This window comes from Sphaerodactylus townsendi, linkage group LG05, assembly GCF_021028975.2.
Source record: "Sphaerodactylus townsendi isolate TG3544 linkage group LG05, MPM_Stown_v2.3, whole genome shotgun sequence".
Taxonomy (NCBI): Eukaryota; Metazoa; Chordata; class Lepidosauria; order Squamata; family Sphaerodactylidae; genus Sphaerodactylus; species Sphaerodactylus townsendi.
The window spans coordinates 5,552,406-5,573,539 of NC_059429.1; the positions used below are offsets into that span (position 1 = coordinate 5,552,406).

The window sequence follows — 21,134 nt, forward strand, 5'->3', positions numbered from 1 at the left end:
AAATGGCTCCCCTGGGGATGCAGCGTTTTACGTTGCTGTCCCTAGGGTGCCACTATACTGCATATATGCTGAGGGAAAGGGCCTGACTGTCAGTAGGACTTTCTTCCAATACTTGCTTCCAGAAGTCTTTCAACCTGAGGATTTCTGCCTGGTCTCTCCTTCGTTTCTTGTGAAGTTCCTTGCCCCCAAGATGTGGTGGTGATCACCAACATAGAGGACTTAAAACAAAAAGAGGAATTAATGGTGCATAGATGTTACGTATGACAGCAAAATAGATCTTCCAGGCAGTGTACCTCTGAAAATGATCAGGGGAACAATTTTATTCAGTGGCAAAGATGAACCAGGGGCCAAATCCACTAGAATCTTTGACAATGCTCCCGATAAGGTGAATGAGAGCAGACAGATGTATACAGCGGCACTCAAATGTACACAGATCCACATGGCATCGAGGGAAGTCCATCTTCATAATATTCGTGGGAAATAACCTTCACTGCTTGTCTGCTAGGAAGAAGTCTATGCCATAAAGGTAAGGAAACACAGGGCTGGTTGTATTCTTTGGCCAGAGACTGAGGGTGGGATTTCCTTACTGCTTATATGTCAACATATCATGTGCTTCTAGAAGTTAGATGTTTTGGTCCTTTTGAAAGTTGTTTTTCCTGGGAAGTCAAAAAAGAAGGAAAAAAAATCACCTTGGGGTAGTAAACATTTCCTATCAGTGCGAAGTTTTATTGCTAAGTTGCGAAGGGGCAGCGGCAGCAGCACTTTTCAAAAACAACCACAAGACTGCCTTTCAGGCACAACCTCTGTGGTATGGAACCAAGAAGCTTGGTCATTAAAAAGGACCTTGCAACACTGTTTGGACAGAGATCTGGGCGGGGGTCACTGCGGAGTCACATTTGGCCTGAATCTTTCTAGGGAAGAGGAATGTGGCTACAACTCAATCTTCTATCTTTATGGGTCCAGGTTTCAGACATGAAGCATTCAGGAATGATTCTGAGATTTCCTTGAACAGCCAGGTGGTAGAGTCTGTCCCGCACCATGTTTCCTTCCCCTCCTGCCAACCCTTACCAGGCTACAGCCCAATTTCATCAGATCTTGGAAGCTAAGCAGGGTCACCCCTGGACAGTATTTGGCTGCGATACCCCCAAGGAAGCCCAGGGTCTCTATGCGAAGAAGAAGAAGAAGAAGAAGAAGAAGAAGAAGAAGAAGAAGAAGAAGAAGAAGAAGAAGAAGAAGAAGAAGAAGAAGAAGAAGAAGAAGAAGAAGAAGAAGAAGAAGAAGAAGAAGAAGAAGAGGAGGAGGAGGAGGAGGAGGAGGAGGAGGAGGAGGAGTTTTGGATTTATATCCCCCTTTCTCTCCTGAGGAGACTGAAAGGGGCTGACAATCTCCTTGCCCTTCCCCCCTCACAACAAACACCCTGTGAGGTAGGTGGGGCTGAGAGAGCTCTGAGAAGCTGTGACTAACCCAAGGTCACCCAGCTGGCATGTGTGGGAGTGCATAGGCTAATCTGAATTCCCGAGATAAGCCTCCACAGCTCAGGTGGCAGAGCGGGGAATCAAACAGGGTTCCTCCAGATTAGATACACGAGCTCTTAACCTCCTACGCCACTGCTGCGCCACTGCCAAGACAGGTATTGGCAAATCACCTCTGTGAATCTCTTGCCTTGAAAACTGTATGGGGTTTTCAGCTGTGACTTGATGGTCTAAATAGCCCAGGATCCAGAGGGCTGACCTCGAAAGCATTATTTCACGGGGTAACTTCAGAGAGCTCTCACAACTGCAGCAAAAGAACACAGACCCTCCCCACCCCACCCCCGCAAAATCAAACCAGACTCATCATATGAAAAAAGGAACATTTAAGTTTGTAACACTTGGGCGTCTTAGTGGATAGTTTCATGGGAATGTCCACTCAATGCATGGCAGCTGTGAAAAAGGCAAACTCTATGCTGGGGATCATTAGGGAAGGAATTGAGAATAAAACTGCAAAGATTGTCATGCTCTTATATAAAGCCGTGGGGCGACCGCACTTGGAGTACTGTGTTCAGTTCTGGTCGCCACATCTCCAAAAGGATATTGAAGAGATAGAAAAAGTGCAGAGAAGGGCAACGAGGATGATTGAGGGACTGGAGCACCTTCCTTATGAGGAGAGGCTGCAGCGTTTGGGACTCTTTAGTTTGGAGAGGAGACGTTTGAGGGGGGATATGATTGAAGTCTATAAAATTATGCACGGGGTTGAAAATGTTGACAGAGAGAAATTTTTCTCTCTTTCTCACAATACTAGAACCAGGGGGCATCCATTGAAAATGCTGGGGGGAAGAATTAGGACTAATAAAAGGAAACACTTCTTCACGCAACATGGGATTGGTGTTTGGAATATGCTGCCACAGGAGGTGGTGATGGCCACTCACCTGGATAGCTTTAAAAAGGGCTTGGACAGGTTTATGGAGGAGAAGTTGCTCTATGGCTACCAATCTTGATCCTCCTTGATCTGAGATTGCAAATTCCTTAGCAGACCAGGTGCTCAGGAGCAGCAGCAGCAGCAGGCCATTGCTTTCACCTCCTGCCTGTGAGCTCCCAAAGGCACCTGGTGGGCCACTGTGAGTAGCAGAGAGCTGGACTAGATGGACTCTGGTCTGATCCAGCTGGCTTGTTCTTATGTCCTTATGTTCTTAACACTTCAAATATTGTTGAAGGCTTTCATGGCCAGATTCAACTGGTTCTGGTGGTTTTTCCGGGCTGTGTGGCCGTAGTCTGGTGGATCTTGTTCCTAACGTTTCGCCTACATCTGTGGCTGGCATCTTCAGAGGTGCATCACAGAGAGAAGTGTGCTACATCTATGGCTGGCATCTTTCTGTGATGCACCTCTGAAGATGCCAGCCACAGATGCAGGCGAAACGTTAGGAACAAGATCCACCAGACCACGGCCACGCAGCCCGGAAAACCCACCAGAACCACTTCAAATATTTTTTTTCCAAAGGCAAAAAGCTTCAGAGGATTTACAAAATTTAAAATGAAGTGAAGAGGGGAGAGGAGGAAGAGGGTCAGACAGTTGGGATTGCCAGCTCTGAAATACCTGGAAATTTTAGGGGCGGTGCCTACGGAGGGCGGGGGAGGGGTGGGACTTGAACCAGGTGTCATTTTCTCCAGATGAACCGATCTCTTCTGTTTCCTGGAGACCAGTTGTAATAGCAGGACAGCTCCAGTCTCCCCCTGGAGACCGGCAAACGTACAAGATCACAGTGTTAAAACCCTCGCAGTTCCAGAGTTGCTTGCCACGGGCCTGCTTTATATCTCCACTGTAAAAACGGCCAGAAACTTATTTCTTTTGTAACGAAAGCTGGGAATTCAGGCGAACAAACAGATCATTATCCCGTTATGGTGCTATAGAGCAATGGCATTTACTCATTTTTTGAAGCCTGTATAAAGGCCAGAGGTTTGGTGTGTTGGGGAAAATCAGGGGCTAATGGAAGGAAAAGGGGGCAGAAGGTGGGCTTGACGTTCAGAAATATATTTCACGCAACGTGTGATGGGTGTTTGGAATAGGCTGCCAGAGGAGGTGGTGCTGGACACTCACCTGGATAGCTTTAAACGGGGCTTGGACAGATTGATGGAGGAGAAGTCGATCTCTGGCTACCAATCTTGATCCTCCTTGATCTGAGATTGCAAAGGCCTTAGCTTGGATGGTGCCAGGAGCCTTGCTTGTGAGGGCAGCACTAGCTGACACTTGCTTTCACATCCTGCATGTGAGGAGAAAAAACTCCCAAAGAGAGCATGCCTGGTGGGCCACTTTCACGAGTAGCGCTTGAGAAGGCTAGCGGACTAGATGGACTCTGATCTGATCCAGCTGGCTTGTTCCTATGTTCTTATGTTCTTATATACCTTGCCGTCCAGAGATGGCATAGAAACACATTTGCGTGTTATTCTTTTAGAAAAGATTGTAGAAAAAGCTGGAAAGTGGACATGAAAGAGGATGACATGATACAAATTTATTTCATGTATTTATTTGGAACATTCATTAGCTATCCTTCAACATAAATAAAATAATAAACATCGTACATGAAAACATAGAAACCAAAATTTTAAATCCCAATTTGTAACTGCTGGTAAACTTAACCAAATGTGGTCCTAAATAGAATGGTCTTCAGTTGTTCCATAATTGTGGGGCTGCCACTGGAGAGGCCCTCTCTTCCGTGTGCCTCTCAGAGATGCTTCTGTGATTGGTGGGACAGTCAGCAGGGCCTCTCCCTGCAATCTTAATATCCAGACTGGGAGGAACATCTGGGAGAAGAGAGATCCCCTGATGCCAAGCCGTGTAGGGCTTTAAAGGCCAAAACAAGTAGAAGAAGAGTAGAAGAGTTTGGATTTATATCCCCCCTTTCTCTCCTGCAGGAGACCCAAAGGGGTGACAATCTCCTTGCCCTTCCCCCCTCACAACAAACACCCTGTGAGGTAGGTGGGGCTGAGAGAGCTCCGAGAAGCTGTGACTAGCCCAAGATCACCCAGCTGGTGTGTGTGGGAGTGTACAGGCTAATCTGAATTCCCCAGATAAGCCTCCACTTCTCAGGCGGCAGAGCTGGGAATCAAACCCGGTTCCTTCAGATTAGATACATGAGCTCTTAACCTCCTACGCCACTGCTGCTCCTTGAATTGGGCTCAGGAGCAGACTGTAGCCAGTATAATTTTTGCAATCTCAGCCTCCCCCCACCCCCAGTCCTGCTCTAGTTTGGAAGCAGGCAAAGGAAAATGGCTGCATGGAAGCAATCGAGATTGATTGAAATAAGTGATCTGGCTTTACTGGTTTGTGGAGTTGGGCATGACGCATTTACCTTTGGAGAGTATTTCAAACTGTCACTCCCCCGGAGTGGCACAATTTGGGGTGCTTCCTTCCAGGGGAGAGATGAAATATTTCTCCGAAATAGCTGAGGAAAAACAAGGCTGTAAAAACAGCGCCTAGACCAGGCCGGGTCCTGTATCTGCTACTGGCCGTGCCTGTCTCTGCTGTTTATCCATAGACATGTTGTTTTCCAGTCCCAAGTGCCTCTGTCTCCCTTGCTCCTTGGCTGACGTCTCAGAAAAACAATTGAGCAAGATCTCACGTAGTAAAAAATTTCCATTGTAGGAGGAAATAAACGAGAGTCAGTAGCCCAGGGCTCCTGGCCCATAGTGGTGACGTCAGAGCCCTTGAAGGACTCTCAGTTACGCAAGTGAGCTGAGGAAGGGTATTTTTGGAACTGAAGGCAACAGCCAGGCCACTGGCGGAAGGGTGAGATTCTGGTGGACATGCCTCAGGGAATCAACGGCTGGATGGGTGGGAAGCTGAGGTTACACTGAGCCCAAGAGCAGACTTGTTGGGGTGGGGAGAGCGGTGTCTGGTCTTTCTGCAAGCCATGTGGGCCTTTGCATCAAAACAAGACACTTTTGCTAATGCTCCAGGGTCCTTTTCGCTCAACTATCCAAACAATACTACACGCAAATGTCAACAGCAGATCCTCTGATTAGAGGAGGCTGTTCAGTGGGGTGCCACAGGGATTGGTTCTGGGCCTGGTTCTTTTCTTATATATATATATATATATTATTGAGCGCCTCGGGCACATGAGGAACTGGCGTGCCAAATTTCAAGTGCGTAGGTTCGGCGGCTTCTGAGTTCCGTTGGCGAGTGAGCCATTGAGTGGAATTCGCTTTTAACAGATGGGTGATAGTCCAAGTTTTCATTGCTGAGAAGTGTCGCTAATCTATCTGCTGTTCTGTATTCCTGGATTTTCTGAAACCATTCTTCTATAGATGGTAAGTCTTGCCTTTTCCAGTGCCCGGCAACAACAATTGTTGCTGCCGTTAGCAAATAATACAGCAATGTTTTGTGTTTTTGCAGATTTTTGTCATCATAGTCCCAGATCCCCAGAAGGTAAGTTTCTGGTAATTTCTCAGATTTATAATTGATTATGTTCTCAATGATTTTGTGTACTTTCCCCCAATAGTTCTCTAATCTCTTACAGATCCACCAGCAATGGAAGAAGGAGCCCTCTTTCTCTTTGCACTTCCAACATAAAGGTGAGCATGTTTTATAGGTTTTGGACAGTGTTAATAGTGTTAAGCAGGGGTCCCCAAACTACGGCCCGGGGGCCAAATGTGGCCCCCTGAAGGCATTTATCCGGCCCGCCAGGCATGGCGGCGATGGCTCCATTCATGTGTGAGTAAAGAGAGTGAGAGGGAGAGGAGGAACCCACATTGCGGCTGCTGGTGCAATTACATGATGGCACCCCCAAATCTCCATGAATTTTCTGACCCAGAGTTGGAAACCTTATACGTGGCAACACCTGCTCCAGCCCTTCCCTCTCAGCTACTCCATGCGTTGCTCTCAGGCTTTCTGTTCCGCCTCACTCCCATTGGCATCAGCCAGGCTGGCGAATCGCTTGCTGGCTGCTAGGGAGGAAGAACCCAGGAAAATACCTAATCCTGGGTTAGATGGAATGCTTCATTGGGAAAGTTCTGCTTTTTTTTACAGGGGAAGGTATTCCACAGCCTCCCCAACAATATTTGGAGCCCACCCTGTACTTGACATACTTTGGTCACTGTTCTAAAAATAGACCATGACAGAAAGGCTGAAAGGTGAAATCAAACATTTTACAATCATTTGTGCATAAGAATTTGTTCATAGTTTTTTTTAGTCCGGCCCTCCAACAGTCTGAGGGACAGTGAACTGGCCCCCTGTTTAAAAAGTTTGGGGACCTCTGGTGTTAAGTAATGTATGAGTGCCACCTGTACCAAGTCTTAGGCCAGATGTACACAGGGTATACTATACTTCTATGTACAAAGGGAACAATTAACTTGAGTACAGGGTCATATCAGCCACGTGGGTCGATTCCCCACGTCAAAAAAGAAGGAGATACACTCCAGGTTGGTTTGCTGCGGGACCTTTTGAGCGCGGGTTCGTGGTCCCCACGGCAGCTTCTGCCCCCAAACAATCCTCAGACAGCAGCCACCAGGATTCCCCACTCTGAAGCTGTGGAACACGCATTCAGCTCCGGGGCTATCCTGATTGGCTGCTGCTGCTGATGGGCGGGACTTTTTTTTTACTTTTCTCCTGGAAGAGAAGCCTCGCTTCCCAGAGTTGTACACACCTGCAGCGTGTCTTGTGTAGCAGCATAACATCTTTACACACAGTTTACACAAATGCCCTTATCTTTTCTCCATAATTGCCTTTTCTCCATAATTGCCTTTGAACAATCAAACAATCATAGCAGTTATTGCTGCTATGATCTGGGTTTGTAAAGTATTCCTCCAAGTTGAACCAAGTGGAAGCAGCAGCAACACAGCCGGGCGGCTTCTTGACTCCACCACCCCATCCCCGGATAAAAGCACCATCAAACCCAACCCCTAACATCTCTCGGGCACAGCCCGCAGGAGTATCTCTGAGTGTGTGCAGAGGGTCCCTCTCTACCTCCCCCCTCTCTCTCCCTGCGTTATTTCCCTCTTGCCTCCACTCCCCGTCTCCGATCAGCCTGGCTGCTCCCGGACCCAGGCCTCGCTCAGCTCCAGCGCCAGGCAACCAGCTCAACAGTCGCCCGAAAGGTCTCGGGGAGGCCGCTGAGCCATTGCCTGGTGCCCCTCCACTGCAGAATGGACCCCCGGGTTTCAGTTGGCCCAGCATGGTAATGGCCGTGATGAGAGGGCTCTAGGGAGGAAAGACGCCAGCCCATCCTTTGCCAAGAGAAGCCAGAAGGGCAGAAAGGGGGAAAGATCACCGGCCCCTATCAGCATGGGGTGGGGGGACAGCAAAAAACAATATCCATCCTCCTCAGCCTCCCCTCACTTCTCGAGGTGAAGGAAAAGAGCACCTCTGAGCATGTAGTGTGGTTTGGTTGACAGCCTCCAGTTGACTGACCCCATGATGGCACAAATAGATGTCAATCTCAGCTCCAAAAGCTGCACCCACAACGTGCACAACCCACTGCGTCCTTATTGGGCAAAAGGCTCCACATCACTACCAGGGGCGGGAAACTCAAACCCGGAGTCCCTCCCTGGGCTTCCCCACTGCCCCGCGCTCTGTGCGGGGTTTTCCAAAAGGCGCTGTTCTGTCCAGGAGCAGATATGAGGGGGTAGGAGAGCGGCAGGTTCGGAGCAGCTGCGTTGTCACTGCTGCTGTAGTGGGGAGTGCGGCTGGACCCCGCGTTACTTTCTGCGAGTAGCGCGCTTCAAAAGGTGAGTGGGGAAACGGCCATGTAGACATCCTCATAGGATTATCAGAGACAGACTTCCCAAAGACAATGTTGAAGAGAAGGCTCTTTCCAGTTTCATGAGGCTAGCATGAGGTGTATACAGTTTGCCCAGGCAAATGTATACTGGTGAAAAAAAACTCATGCAGCAAACACGATGCATTTGCCAATAGTCCATTTAGAAGCATTTACGGTGGACAATAGAGGGGCCAGATTCATCCTATTCTTGCTTGCTGATCCACATCTGCTGGAAGGTTGACAGAGATGCAAGGATAGACCTGCCAATCCAGACAGAATATTTGGGCTCAGGTGGGGCAATGATCTTACTCAGCCGGCAGCAGCGGATCTAGCAGGGTTGGATCGCTCCTTCTTCCTAGCGCTAAAAGCTCTCCCTCGCTGATCTGCAAAATGGAAGAAGAAATTGCAGCGCTTGTCATTGACAATGGCTCGGGTATGTGCAAAGCAGAATTTGCCGGAGATGATGCTCCTCGTGCTGTGTTCCCCTCAATTGTTGGGCGCCCCTGCCACCAGGGTGTCATGGTTGGCATGGGCCAGAAAGATAGCTATGTGGGGGATCAGGCTCAAAGCAGTAGAGGTATCTTGACTCTGAAGTACCCTATTGAGCATGGCATTGTTCCCAACTGGAATGACATGGAAAAAATCTGGCATCACACTTTCTACCATGAACTTTGTGTTGCTCCTGAGGAACACCCTGTGCTGCTCACAGAAGCCCCCCTGAATCCCAAGGCCAACAGAGAGAAGATGACACAGATTATGTTTGAGACATTCAATACTCCAGACATGTATGTGGCTATCCCAGCGGTGTTGTCCCTGTATGCCTCTGGCCGTACCACTGGTATTGTAATGGTGTTAAGTAGAAGAGGAAGAGGAGGAAGAGGAGGAAGAGGAGGAGGAAGAAGAAGAAGGAGGAGGAGGAGGAGGAGGAGGCGAAGAAGAAGGAGGAGGAGGAGGAGGAGAAGAAGGAGGAGGAGGAGGAGGAGGAGGAGGAGTTTGGATTTATATCCCCCCTTTCTCTCCTGCAGGAGACTCAAAGGGGCTTACAATCTCCTTGCCCTTCCCCCCTCACAACAAACACCCTGTGAGGTGGGTGGCGCTGAGAGAGCTCCGAGAATGGAGAGTCGTGGCGGGCAGAAAGCGCATGTAACTGTAAAAACTGGGGGGGGGGGGGGGAGAATGCTCCTGTTTCCTGCCATAACACAAGCGCCAATCATGATCGAGGCACCAAGATGATCCCGCCCACTTAGCTCAGTTCCAGGGGGGCCAACTCGGTTGCTGTGGGGACAGCCTGGAATTGCCTTCCACTGAAGGGAACCGAGTCGACCTTAGCTCCCTTCTGTAGTGGGGAAAGCCCCCAAGAGGGCCAACTGCTGTGATCTTCTAAGTCAGGAGTCCTCAGCCTTTTTGAGCCGGCAGTCACTTTTGGAATTCTGGCACGGCATGGTGGGCACAGCCACAAAATGGCTGCTGCAGGAATTGGAGCCAGAAACAAAATGGCTGCCATAAAATGGTTGCTGCAGCTTACCTTCAGTCACACTGTTACCGCTGCTGCTCGGGTAACATTAAGTGATTTCAGCTCAGGCAACGTATTGAGGCGCAGGAAGCCGGTGTTCTTTGAAACAGAATATTTTATTCAAAAATGGTGGCTACAGCTCAGGCAGGGGAATCGCACCCCCATAGCCAAGCGCAGGACCTTTTATACACAAAGATCAAAAGAGGGCAAGGGGGCAGGTAAAGGGGGCAGACCCTTACCTTGCAACAATAAAGAAAACATCAACACATAAAAGCGAGGTACAATTACAACTTTGTGAATGGAACCATGAGATCTCGCTGTCAGGTGTCTTCCCGCGAGACTTTACGATAGTGCAGAAGGGATTGAGGAGTGTCCATTCATAAAACTGGGTGAGGGGGACCACTTGGGGACCACTTCCCAACATCCTCTGGAGGAAAAACCTCATCTCTGGCACTGGGTTCCATCCATGCGACACCAGCAGCTCCCTGTGATACTCAGCCCTGCAAACTCCCCCCCACCCCCCAAGGAAGAACTTTTGGACAGATTGGAGAAATCCTTCCCTTGGACTGTCCACAACCTCCTTTGGCAGCCGCTTCCTCTCCAGGCCTCTTGCAGCCACATCCCAGCGGCTATAATTAATTTCCCCTTTAGCTTTTGGAATGCAGAGACTTGAAAATAAGAAGGGGGAGAAACTGCATGACCAGGCATGTGATGGTGCAACAACTCCCCCCGCCAAAAAAAAGGATCTGTCTGGAATGTCAAGAGATGCAGAAAGCTGGGGGGTGACATAACTGGGGTTGCGCGGAGCCTTAACTGACCGGCTACCACCAGGAATAAACAACAGTCTTGTGTCGGATTTGTGCTCAGATGAAGTAAACAGGACCCAGGTCGATTCCGAGTGATGCAACCACGGGCAAAATCCTTTTTCAGAGCTTGGCCGCTTTCAGAAGAAACTCCAAACAGTGTGTGTGCGCGTGTGTGCCCGCGCACACGCACGCACGCATTTTCCCACACGCACTTGGAGTACTGTGTTTAGTTCTGGTCGCCACATCTCAAAAAGGATATTGCAGAGATAGAAAAAGTGCAGAGAAGGGCAACGAGGATGAGGGGCGGTATATAAAATTGATTATAAATAAATAAATAAATAAATAAATAAATAAATAAATAAATAAATAAATAAATAAATTCCGCTTCGGGGGAGGGGCGGTATATAAAATTGATTACAAATAAATAAATAAATAATAAAATTCAGCTGCAAAGTGCATTGAAAGTGGATTGAAAGTGCATTATTCTGCAGGTGCAGAAGGGGCCTGAATTATTCAGACAGACCTCAAGTCACAATAGGAAGGACAGCACATTTGGATATCCTGCAAATCTATAATCTAGGACCACTGAACTCTCCTATAGTAGTAGAAGAAGAACAGTTTGTAAGGAGATTCAAACTTGTTTTCCTTCCAACAGACACTTTGTGAGGTAGGTGGGGCTGAGAGAGTCCTGAGAGAACTGTGACTAATCCAAGGTCACCCAGCAGGAATATAGGAGTGGGGAAATAAGCCCAGTTTGCCAGATAAGTGTCTGCACTCAGGGGAAAGAGTGGAGAATCAAACACACAGTTCTCCAGATTAGAATCTTAACCACACCACCACGCTATTATCATTGAACATTGTAGTATATTAATTGCTGTCAGATGTGTTCTACATTTAAACAAACACATTCTTGAGATTGTTGCATAGGTCTGTCATACGGGGTACGTTTCTTCAGCGCTCTCCAAAATTTCCAGATTTCTCCATTGGTGAAATTAAGAAACTCCTTGGACTTTTCCCACACCATTCATTTTGAGTGTGAAGAACCTGACCTTAGGAAGAATTGCACTAACTTCTAACATGGAAAATATTTAAAAGGAGGTTATTTTCAGTGCTCCCCCAACTTTTCCACTTCTTCCACCAGATTTTTTTTTAGTTCTAGGAGGGAGTCCCCCCATTCCACCCCACCCCCCGCCCACACGCGTACATTCAGTTCTTTAATGGAGACTCCAGCTGAGGAGTCCCAGCTCTGCTGGAGGAGCCGGGTTTGATTCCCCGCTCTGCCGCCTGAGCTGTGGAGGCTCATCTGGGGAATTCAGATTAGCCTGGGCACTCCCACACACGCCAGCTGGGTGACCTTGGGCCAGTCACAGCTTCTCGGAGCACTCTCAGCCCCACCTACCTCACAGGGTGTTTGTTGTGAGGGGGGAAGGGCAAGGAGATTGAGTCTCCTGCAGGAGAGAAAGGGGGGATATAAATCCAAACTACTACTACTACTACTACTACTACTACTACTACTACTACTACTACTACTACTACTACTACTACTACTACTACTACTCTTCTGCTCACTGTAGAGATATGAAGTTGGGGAAAAGAACAGAAACTTTGGGGTAGAAAACAGTTTTCCCTGCTTTCTCTCAAGGATGTTTACCATGAAAACACTGAGAAATTGGGAGACAGAGAACCCTATAAAATAGTTTAATTCTCCAGATTCCTCCTCCTCCTCCTCCTTCTCCTCCTCCTCCTCCTCCTCCTCCTCCTCCTCTTCTTCTTCTTCTTCTTCTTCTTCTTCTTCTTTTCTGCTCACTGTAGAGATATGAAGTTGGGAAAAAGAACAGAAACTTTGGGGTAGAAAACAGTTTTCCCTGCTTTCTCTCAAGGATGTTTACCATGAAAACACTGAGAAATTGGGAGACAGAGAACCCTATAAAATAGTTTAATTCTCCAGATTCCTCCTCCTCCTCCTCCTCCTCCTCCTCCTCCTCCTCCTCCTCCTCTTCTTCTTCTTCTTCTTCTTCTTCTTCTTCTTCTTCTTCTTCTTCTTCTTCTTCTTCTTCTTCTTCTTCTTCTTCTTCTTCTTCTTCTTCTTCTTCTTCTTCTTCTTTTCTGCTCACTGTAGAGATATGAAGTTGGGAAAAAGAACAGAAACTTTGGGGTAGAAAACAGTTTCCCCTGCTTTCTCTCAAGGATGTGTACCATGAAAACACTGAGAAATCGGGAGAGAGAGAACCCTATAAAATAGTTTCTTTTAGAATAAGCGGAATGCTTCTTGAGGCAAGACTTTTCACACTCAAAATATTCAGATATTTAAATTCTCCAGGTTACATCCAAACTATAACTTTCGGTCGAAAGGAATGGAAGCAGCACCCGTATTTCAGTTCTCTCCAAAATGTTTGTAATTTTTTCCTGTGGAAAAAATTGATAAAATTGCAAAAATAAAAGGTTTTCAGATTTTTTCAGAAATATTACATCTCTAGTACCACCCCCACCCCCTGCAGCCACTCTGTGCTTGGCCAGCGAGGCACTTTGAGACATCTTCAAGACTTCTATTCTGCCATCCTGCAAAGACCACACGGCATCTCCTTCCTCACCTGATCTTCACTACAACGCTGTGATGCAAGCCAGGCGGACCCAGAAAGCGGAGTGCTGCTGCATATGAGCTCGGATTCTCTCATCATATTCCAAAACACTCTCGGTGCCAGACCTCCAGTTCTCCCAGCTTTTATTTTTATCGGCATTTGTCCTGCAGTTTTGTTTTCCTTGGCTAAGTCAGGATTGTTGAAAGCTTTCTCGGCTGGAATCACTGGGGTGCTGTGTGGTTTCCGGGCTGTATGGCCGTGTTCTAGCAGCATTCTCTCCTGACGTTTCGCCTGCCTCTGTGGCTGGCATCTTCAGAGGATCTGATGGTAGGAATGGAAAGCATTGGAGTATATATACTGTGAGGTCAAAAGGTGAGGCCACCTGAATAGAGTAGCCTTGCATGTGAGTCACAGAGAAGTCTGTAGCATGGGAGTAACAATGAAGATAGCAAGGTCAATAGGTGAATGGGTCTGAATAGAAGTATCCTTCTAAGTATCCTTCTAATCCTAAATCAGGATTGTCCATTCTCTGAATGGTCACTGTCCAGACTGATCATACTCCCCTTCGCATGGCTCACAAGTGCCCCCTGCTGGGGAATCTTTTCCCAAATTGGACCTGAAATGACAGGAGTTAAAATCCACTCAAATGTCACTCCTTTCCCCTGTTTTGTTTGCTTGCTTTAATTCTAATATCCTGATCCATCTATTCCTTAACTGGCTGTTTACTTAAACAACAAGCTGTTAATTTGCAAACTATCAAAACCCCTGGGGATTATTTATTTAAATTTGTCAATGGAGTACGAAGAAGAAGAAGAAGAAGAAGAAGAAGAAGAAGAAGAAGAAGAAGAAGAAGAAGAAGAAGAAGAAGAAGAAGAAGAAGAAGAAGAAGAAGAAGAAGAAGAAGAAGAAGAAGAAGAAGAAGAAGAAGAAGAAGAAGATGGGGGGGGTGGGGGGGGGGGGGGGTGGGGGGGGGGGGGGGTGGGGGGGGGGGGGGGTGGGGGGGGGGGGGGGTGGGGGGGGGGGGGGGTGGGGGGGGGGGGGGGTGGGGGGGGGGGGGGGTGGGGGGGGGGGGGGGTGGGGGGGGGGGGGGGTGGGGGGGGGGGGGGGTGGGGGGGGGGGGGGGTGGGGGGGGGGGGGGGTGGGGGGGGGGGGGGGTGGGGGGGGGGGGGGGTGGGGGGGGGGGGGGGTGGGGGGGGGGGGGGGTGGGGGGGGGGGGGGGTGGGGGGGGGGGGGGGTGGGGGGGGGGGGGGGTGGGGGGGGGGGGGGGTGGGGGGGGGGGGGGGTGGGGGGGGGGGGGGGTGGGGGGGGGGGGGGGTGGGGGGGGGGGGGGGTGGGGGGGGGGGGGGGTGGGGGGGGGGGGGGGTGGGGGGGGGGGGGGGTGGGGGGGGGGGGGGGTGGGGGGGGGGGGGGGTGGGGGGGGGGGGGGGTGGGGGGGGGGGGGGGTGGGGGGGGGGGGGGGTGGGGGGGGGGGGGGGTGGGGGGGGGGGGGGGTGGGGGGGGGGGGGGGTGGGGGGGGGGGGGGGTGGGGGGGGGGGGGGGTGGGGGGGGGGGGGGGTGGGGGGGGGGGGGGGTGGGGGGGGGGGGGGGTGGGGGGGGGGGGGGGTGGGGGGGGGGGGGGGTGGGGGGGGGGGGGGGTGGGGGGGGGGGGGGGTGGGGGGGGGGGGGGGTGGGGGGGGGGGGGGGTGGGGGGGGGGGGGGGTGGGGGGGGGGGGGGGTGGGGGGGGGGGGGGGTGGGGGGGGGGGGGGGTGGGGGGGGGGGGGGGTGGGGGGGGGGGGGGGTGGGGGGGGGGGGGGGTGGGGGGGGGGGGGGGTGGGGGGGGGGGGGGGTGGGGGGGGGGGGGGGTGGGGGGGGGGGGGGGTGGGGGGGGGGGGGGGTGGGGGGGGGGGGGGGTGGGGGGGGGGGGGGGTGGGGGGGGGGGGGGGTGGGGGGGGGGGGGGGTGGGGGGGGGGGGGGGTGGGGGGGGGGGGGGGTGGGGGGGGGGGGGGGTGGGGGGGGGGGGGGGTGGGGGGGGGGGGGGGTGGGGGGGGGGGGGGGTGGGGGGGGGGGGGGGTGGGGGGGGGGGGGGGTGGGGGGGGGGGGGGGTGGGGGGGGGGGGGGGTGGGGGGGGGGGGGGGTGGGGGGGGGGGGGGGTGGGGGGGGGGGGGGGTGGGGGGGGGGGGGGGTGGGGGGGGGGGGGGGTGGGGGGGGGGGGGGGTGGGGGGGGGGGGGGGTGGGGGGGGGGGGGGGTGGGGGGGGGGGGGGGTGGGGGGGGGGGGGGGTGGGGGGGGGGGGGGGTGGGGGGGGGGGGGGGTGGGGGGGGGGGGGGGTGGGGGGGGGGGGGGGTGGGGGGGGGGGGGGGTGGGGGGGGGGGGGGGTGGGGGGGGGGGGGGGTGGGGGGGGGGGGGGGTGGGGGGGGGGGGGGGTGGGGGGGGGGGGGGGTGGGGGGGGGGGGGGGTGGGGGGGGGGGGGGGTGGGGGGGGGGGGGGGTGGGGGGGGGGGGGGGTGGGGGGGGGGGGGGGTGGGGGGGGGGGGGGGTGGGGGGGGGGGGGGGTGGGGGGGGGGGGGGGTGGGGGGGGGGGGGGGTGGGGGGGGGGGGGGGTGGGGGGGGGGGGGGGTGGGGGGGGGGGGGGGTGGGGGGGGGGGGGGGTGGGGGGGGGGGGGGGTGGGGGGGGGGGGGGGTGGGGGGGGGGGGGGGTGGGGGGGGGGGGGGGTGGGGGGGGGGGGGGGTGGGGGGGGGGGGGGGTGGGGGGGGGGGGGGGTGGGGGGGGGGGGGGGTGGGGGGGGGGGGGGGTGGGGGGGGGGGGGGGTGGGGGGGGGGGGGGGTGGGGGGGGGGGGGGGTGGGGGGGGGGGGGGGTGGGGGGGGGGGGGGGTGGGGGGGGGGGGGGGTGGGGGGGGGGGGGGGTGGGGGGGGGGGGGGGTGGGGGGGGGGGGGGGTGGGGGGGGGGGGGGGTGGGGGGGGGGGGGGGTGGGGGGGGGGGGGGGTGGGGGGGGGGGGGGGTGGGGGGGGGGGGGGGTGGGGGGGGGGGGGGGTGGGGGGGGGGGGGGGTGGGGGGGGGGGGGGGTGGGGGGGGGGGGGGGTGGGGGGGGGGGGGGGTGGGGGGGGGGGGGGGTGGGGGGGGGGGGGGGTGGGGGGGGGGGGGGGTGGGGGGGGGGGGGGGTGGGGGGGGGGGGGGGTGGGGGGGGGGGGGGGTGGGGGGGGGGGGGGGTGGGGGGGGGGGGGGGTGGGGGGGGGGGGGGGTGGGGGGGGGGGGGGGTGGGGGGGGGGGGGGGTGGGGGGGGGGGGGGGTGGGGGGGGGGGGGGGTGGGGGGGGGGGGGGGTGGGGGGGGGGGGGGGTGGGGGGGGGGGGGGGTGGGGGGGGGGGGGGGTGGGGGGGGGGGGGGGTGGGGGGGGGGGGGGGTGGGGGGGGGGGGGGGTGGGGGGGGGGGGGGGTGGGGGGGGGGGGGGGTGGGGGGGGGGGGGGGTGGGGGGGGGGGGGGGTGGGGGGGGGGGGGGGTGGGGGGGGGGGGGGGTGGGGGGGGGGGGGGGTGGGGGGGGGGGGGGGTGGGGGGGGGGGGGGGTGGGGGGGGGGGGGGGTGGGGGGGGGGGGGGGTGGGGGGGGGGGGGGGTGGGGGGGGGGGGGGGTGGGGGGGGGGGGGGGTGGGGGGGGGGGGGGGTGGGGGGGGGGGGGGGTGGGGGGGGGGGGGGGTGGGGGGGGGGGGGGGTGGGGGGGGGGGGGGGTGGGGGGGGGGGGGGGTGGGGGGGGGGGGGGGTGGGGGGGGGGGGGGGTGGGGGGGGGGGGGGGTGGGGGGGGGGGGGGGTGGGGGGGGGGGGGGGTGGGGGGGGGGGGGGGTGGGGGGGGGGGGGGGTGGGGGGGGGGGGGGGTGGGGGGGGGGGGGGGTGGGGGGGGGGGGGGGTGGGGGGGGGGGGGGGTGGGGGGGGGGGGGGGTGGGGGGGGGGGGGGGTGGGGGGGGGGGGGGGTGGGGGGGGGGGGGGGTGGGGGGGGGGGGGGGTGGGGGGGGGGGGGGGTGGGGGGGGGGGGGGGTGGGGGGGGGGGGGGGTGGGGGGGGGGGGGGGTGGGGGGGGGGGGGGGTGGGGGGGGGGGGGGGTGGGGGGGGGGGGGGGTGGGGGGGGGGGGGGGTGGGGGGGGGGGGGGGTGGGGGGGGGGGGGGGTGGGGGGGGGGGGGGGTGGGGGGGGGGGGGGGTGGGGGGGGGGGGGGGTGGGGGGGGGGGGGGGTGGGGGGGGGGGGGGGTGGGGGGGGGGGGGGGTGGGGGGGGGGGGGGGTGGGGGGGGGGGGGGGTGGGGGGGGGGGGGGGTGGGGGGGGGGGGGGGTGGGGGGGGGGGGGGGTGGGGGGGGGGGGGGGTGGGGGGGGGGGGGGGTGGGGGGGGGGGGGGGTGGGGGGGGGGGGGGGTGGGGGGGGGGGGGGGTGGGGGGGGGGGGGGGTGGGGGGGGGGGGGGGTGGGGGGGGGGGGGGGTGGGGGGGGGGGGGGGTGGGGGGGGGGGGGGGTGGGGGGGGGGGGGGGTGGGGGGGGGGGGGGGTGGGGGGGGGGGGGGGTGGGGGGGGGGGGGGGTGGGGGGGGGGGGGGGTGGGGGGGGGGGGGGGTGGGGGGGGGGGGGGGTGGGGGGGGGGGGGGGTGGGGGGGGGGGGGGGTGGGGGGGGGGGGGGGTGGGGGGGGGGGGGGGTGGGGGGGGGGGGGGGTGGGGGGGGGGGGGGGTGGGGGGGGGGGGGGGTGGGGGGGGGGGGGGGTGGGGGGGGGGGGGGGTGGGGGGGGGGGGGGGTGGGGGGGGGGGGGGGTGGGGGGGGGGGGGGGTGGGGGGGGGGGGGGGTGGGGGGGGGGGGGGGTGGGGGGGGGGGGGGGTGGGGGGGGGGGGGGGTGGGGGGGGGGGGGGGTGGGGGGGGGGGGGGGTGGGGGGGGGGGGGGGTGGGGGGGGGGGGGGGTGGGGGGGGGGGGGGGTGGGGGGGGGGGGGGGTGGGGGGGGGGGGGGGTGGGGGGGGGGGGGGGTGGGGGGGGGGGGGGGTGGGGGGGGGGGGGGGTGGGGGGGGGGGGGGGTGGGGGGGGGGGGGGGTGGGGGGGGGGGGGGGTGGGGGGGGGGGGGGGTGGGGGGGGGGGGGGGTGGGGGGGGGGGGGGGTGGGGGGGGGGGGGGGTGGGGGGGGGGGGGGGTGGGGGGGGGGGGGGGTGGGGGGGGGGGGGGGTGGGGGGGGGGGGGGGTGGGGGGGGGGGGGGGTGGGGGGGGGGGGGGGTGGGGGGGGGGGGGGGTGGGGGGGGGGGGGGGTGGGGGGGGGGGGGGGTGGGGGGGGGGGGGGGTGGGGGGGGGGGGGGGTGGGGGGGGGGGGGGGTGGGGGGGGGGGGGGGTGGGGGGGGGGGGGGGTGGGGGGGGGGGGGGGTGGGGGGGGGGGGGGGTGGGGGGGGGGGGGGGTGGGGGGGGGGGGGGGTGGGGGGGGGGGGGGGTGGGGGGGGGGGGGGGTGGGGGGGGGGGGGGGTGGGGGGGGGGGGGGGTGGGGGGGGGGGGGGGTGGGGGGGGGGGGGGGTGGGGGGGGGGGGGGGTGGGGGGGGGGGGGGGTGGGGGGGGGGGGGGGTGGGGGGGGGGGGGGGTGGGGGGGGGGGGGGGTGGGGGGGGGGGGGGGTGGGGGGGGGGGGGGGTGGGGGGGGGGGGGGGTGGGGGGGGGGGGGGGTGGGGGGGGGGGGGGGTGGGGGGGGGGGGGGGTGGGGGGGGGGGGGGGTGGGGGGGGGGGGGGGTGGGGGGGGGGGGGGGTGGGGGGGGGGGGGGGTGGGGGGGGGGGGGGGTGGGGGGGGGGGGGGGTGGGGGGGGGGGGGGGTGGGGGGGGGGGGGGGTGGGGGGGGGGGGGGGTGGGGGGGGGGGGGGGTGGGGGGGGGGGGGGGTGGGGGGGGGGGGGGGTGGGGGGGGGGGGGGGTGGGGGGGGGGGGGGGTGGGGGGGGGGGGGGGTGGGGGGGGGGGGGGGTGGGGGGGGGGGGGGGTGGGGGGGGGGGGGGGTGGGGGGGGGGGGGGGTGGGGGGGGGGGGGGGTGGGGGGGGGGGGGGGTGGGGGGGGGGGGGGGTGGGGGGGGGGGGGGGTGGGGGGGGGGGGGGGTGGGGGGGGGGGGGGGTGGGGGGGGGGGGGGGTGGGGGGGGGGGGGGGTGGGGGGGGGGGGGGGTGGGGGGGGGGGGGGGTGGGGGGGGGGGGGGGTGGGGGGGGGGGGGGGTGGGGGGGGGGGGGGGTGGGGGGGGGGGGGGGTGGGGGGGGGGGGGGGTGGGGGGGGGGGGGGGTGGGGGGGGGGGGGGGTGGGGGGGGGGGGGGGTGGGGGGGGGGGGGGGTGGGGGGGGGGGGGGGTGGGGGGGGGGGGGGGTGGGGGGGGGGGGGGGTGGGGGGGGGGGGGGGTGGGGGGGGGGGGGGGTGGGGGGGGGGGGGGGTGGGGGGGGGGGGGGGTGGGGGGGGGGGGGGGTGGGGGGGGGGGGGGGTGGGGGGGGGGGGGGGTGGGGGGGGGGGGGGGTGGGGGGGGGGGGGGGTGGGGGGGGGGGGGGGTGGGGGGGGGGGGGGGTGGGGGGGGGGGGGGGTGGGGGGGGGGGGGGGTGGGGGGGGGGGGGGGTGGGGGGGGGGGGGGGTGGGGGGGGGGGGGGGTGGGGGGGGGGGGGGGTGGGGGGGGGGGGGGGTGGGGGGGGGGGGGGGTGGGGGGGGGGGGGGGTGGGGGGGGGGGGGGGTGGGGGGGGGGGGGGGTGGGGGGGGGGGGGGGTGGGGGGGGGGGGGGGTGGGGGGGGGGGGGGGTGGGGGGGGGGGGGGGTGGGGGGGGGGGGGGGTGGGGGGGGGGGGGGGTGGGGGGGGGGGGGGGTGGGGGGGGGGGGGGGTGGGGGGGGGGGGGGGTGGGGGGGGGGGGGGGTGGGGGGGGGGGGGGGTGGGGGGGGGGGGGGGTGGGGGGGGGGGGGGGTGGGGGGGGGGGGGGGTGGGGGGGGGGGGGGGTGGGGGGGGGGGGGGGTGGGGGGGGGGGGGGGTGGGGGGGGGGGGGGGTGGGGGGGGGGGGGGGTGGGGGGGGGGGGGGGTGGGGGGGGGGGGGGGTGGGGGGGGGGGGGGGTGGGGGGGGGGGGGGGTGGGGGGGGGGGGGGGTGGGGGGGGGGGGGGGTGGGGGGGGGGGGGGGTGGGGGGGGGGGGGGGTGGGGGGGGGGGGGGGTGGGGGGGGGGGGGGGTGGGGGGGGGGGGGGGTGGGGGGGGGGGGGGGTGGGGGGGGGGGGGGGTGGGGGGGGGGGGGGGTGGGGGGGGGGGGGGGTGGGGGGGGGGGGGGGTGGGGGGGGGGGGGGGTGGGGGGGGGGGGGGGTGGGGGGGGGGGGGGGTGGGGGGGGGGGGGGGTGGGGGGGGGGGGGGGTGGGGGGGGGGGGGGGTGGGGGGGGGGGGGGGTGGGGGGGGGGGGGGGTGGGGGGGGGGGGGGGTGGGGGGGGGGGGGGGTGGGGGGGGGGGGGGGTGGGGGGGGGGGGGGGTGGGGGGGGGGGGGGGTGGGGGGGGGGGGGGGTGGGGGGGGGGGGGGGTGGGGGGGGGGGGGGGTGGGGGGGGGGGGGGGTGGGGGGGGGGGGGGGTGGGGGGGGGGGGGGGTGGGGGGGGGGGGGGGTGGGGGGGGGGGGGGGTGGGGGGGGGGGGGGGTGGGGGGGGGGGGGGGTGGGGGGGGGGGGGGGTGGGGGGGGGGGGGGGTGGGGGGGGGGGGGGGTGGGGGGGGGGGGGGGTGGGGGGGGGGGGGGGTGGGGGGGGGGGGGGGTGGGGGGGGGGGGGGGTGGGGGGGGGGGGGGGTGGGGGGGGGGGGGGGTGGGGGGGGGGGGGGGTGGGGGGGGGGGGGGGTGGGGGGGGGGGGGGGTGGGGGGGGGGGGGGGTGGGGGGGGGGGGGGGTGGGGGGGGGGGGGGGTGGGGGGGGGGGGGGGTGGGGGGGGGGGGGGGTGGGGGGGGGGGGGGGTGGGGGGGGGGGGGGGTGGGGGGGGGGGGGGGTGGGGGGGGGGGGGGGTGGGGGGGGGGGGGGGTGGGGGGGGGGGGGGGTGGGGGGGGGGGGGGGTGGGGGGGGGGGGGGGTGG

General features: G+C 63.0%; 1 protein-coding gene across 1 annotated transcript in view; it reads left to right on the top strand.

Annotated features, from left to right (window-relative positions):
* Positions 1-8,527: 8,527 nt before the first annotated feature.
* The window catches only part of LOC125432758 (actin-like), a 16,260-nt gene continuing 3,653 nt past the window's right edge, over positions 8,528-21,134 (top strand). The window contains exon 1 of the mRNA XM_048496652.1: positions 8,528-9,086. Within this exon, the coding sequence (XP_048352609.1) occupies positions 8,621-9,086 (466 nt within the window). The 5' untranslated portion in view covers positions 8,528-8,620. The remainder of the gene's footprint in view (positions 9,087-21,134) is intronic.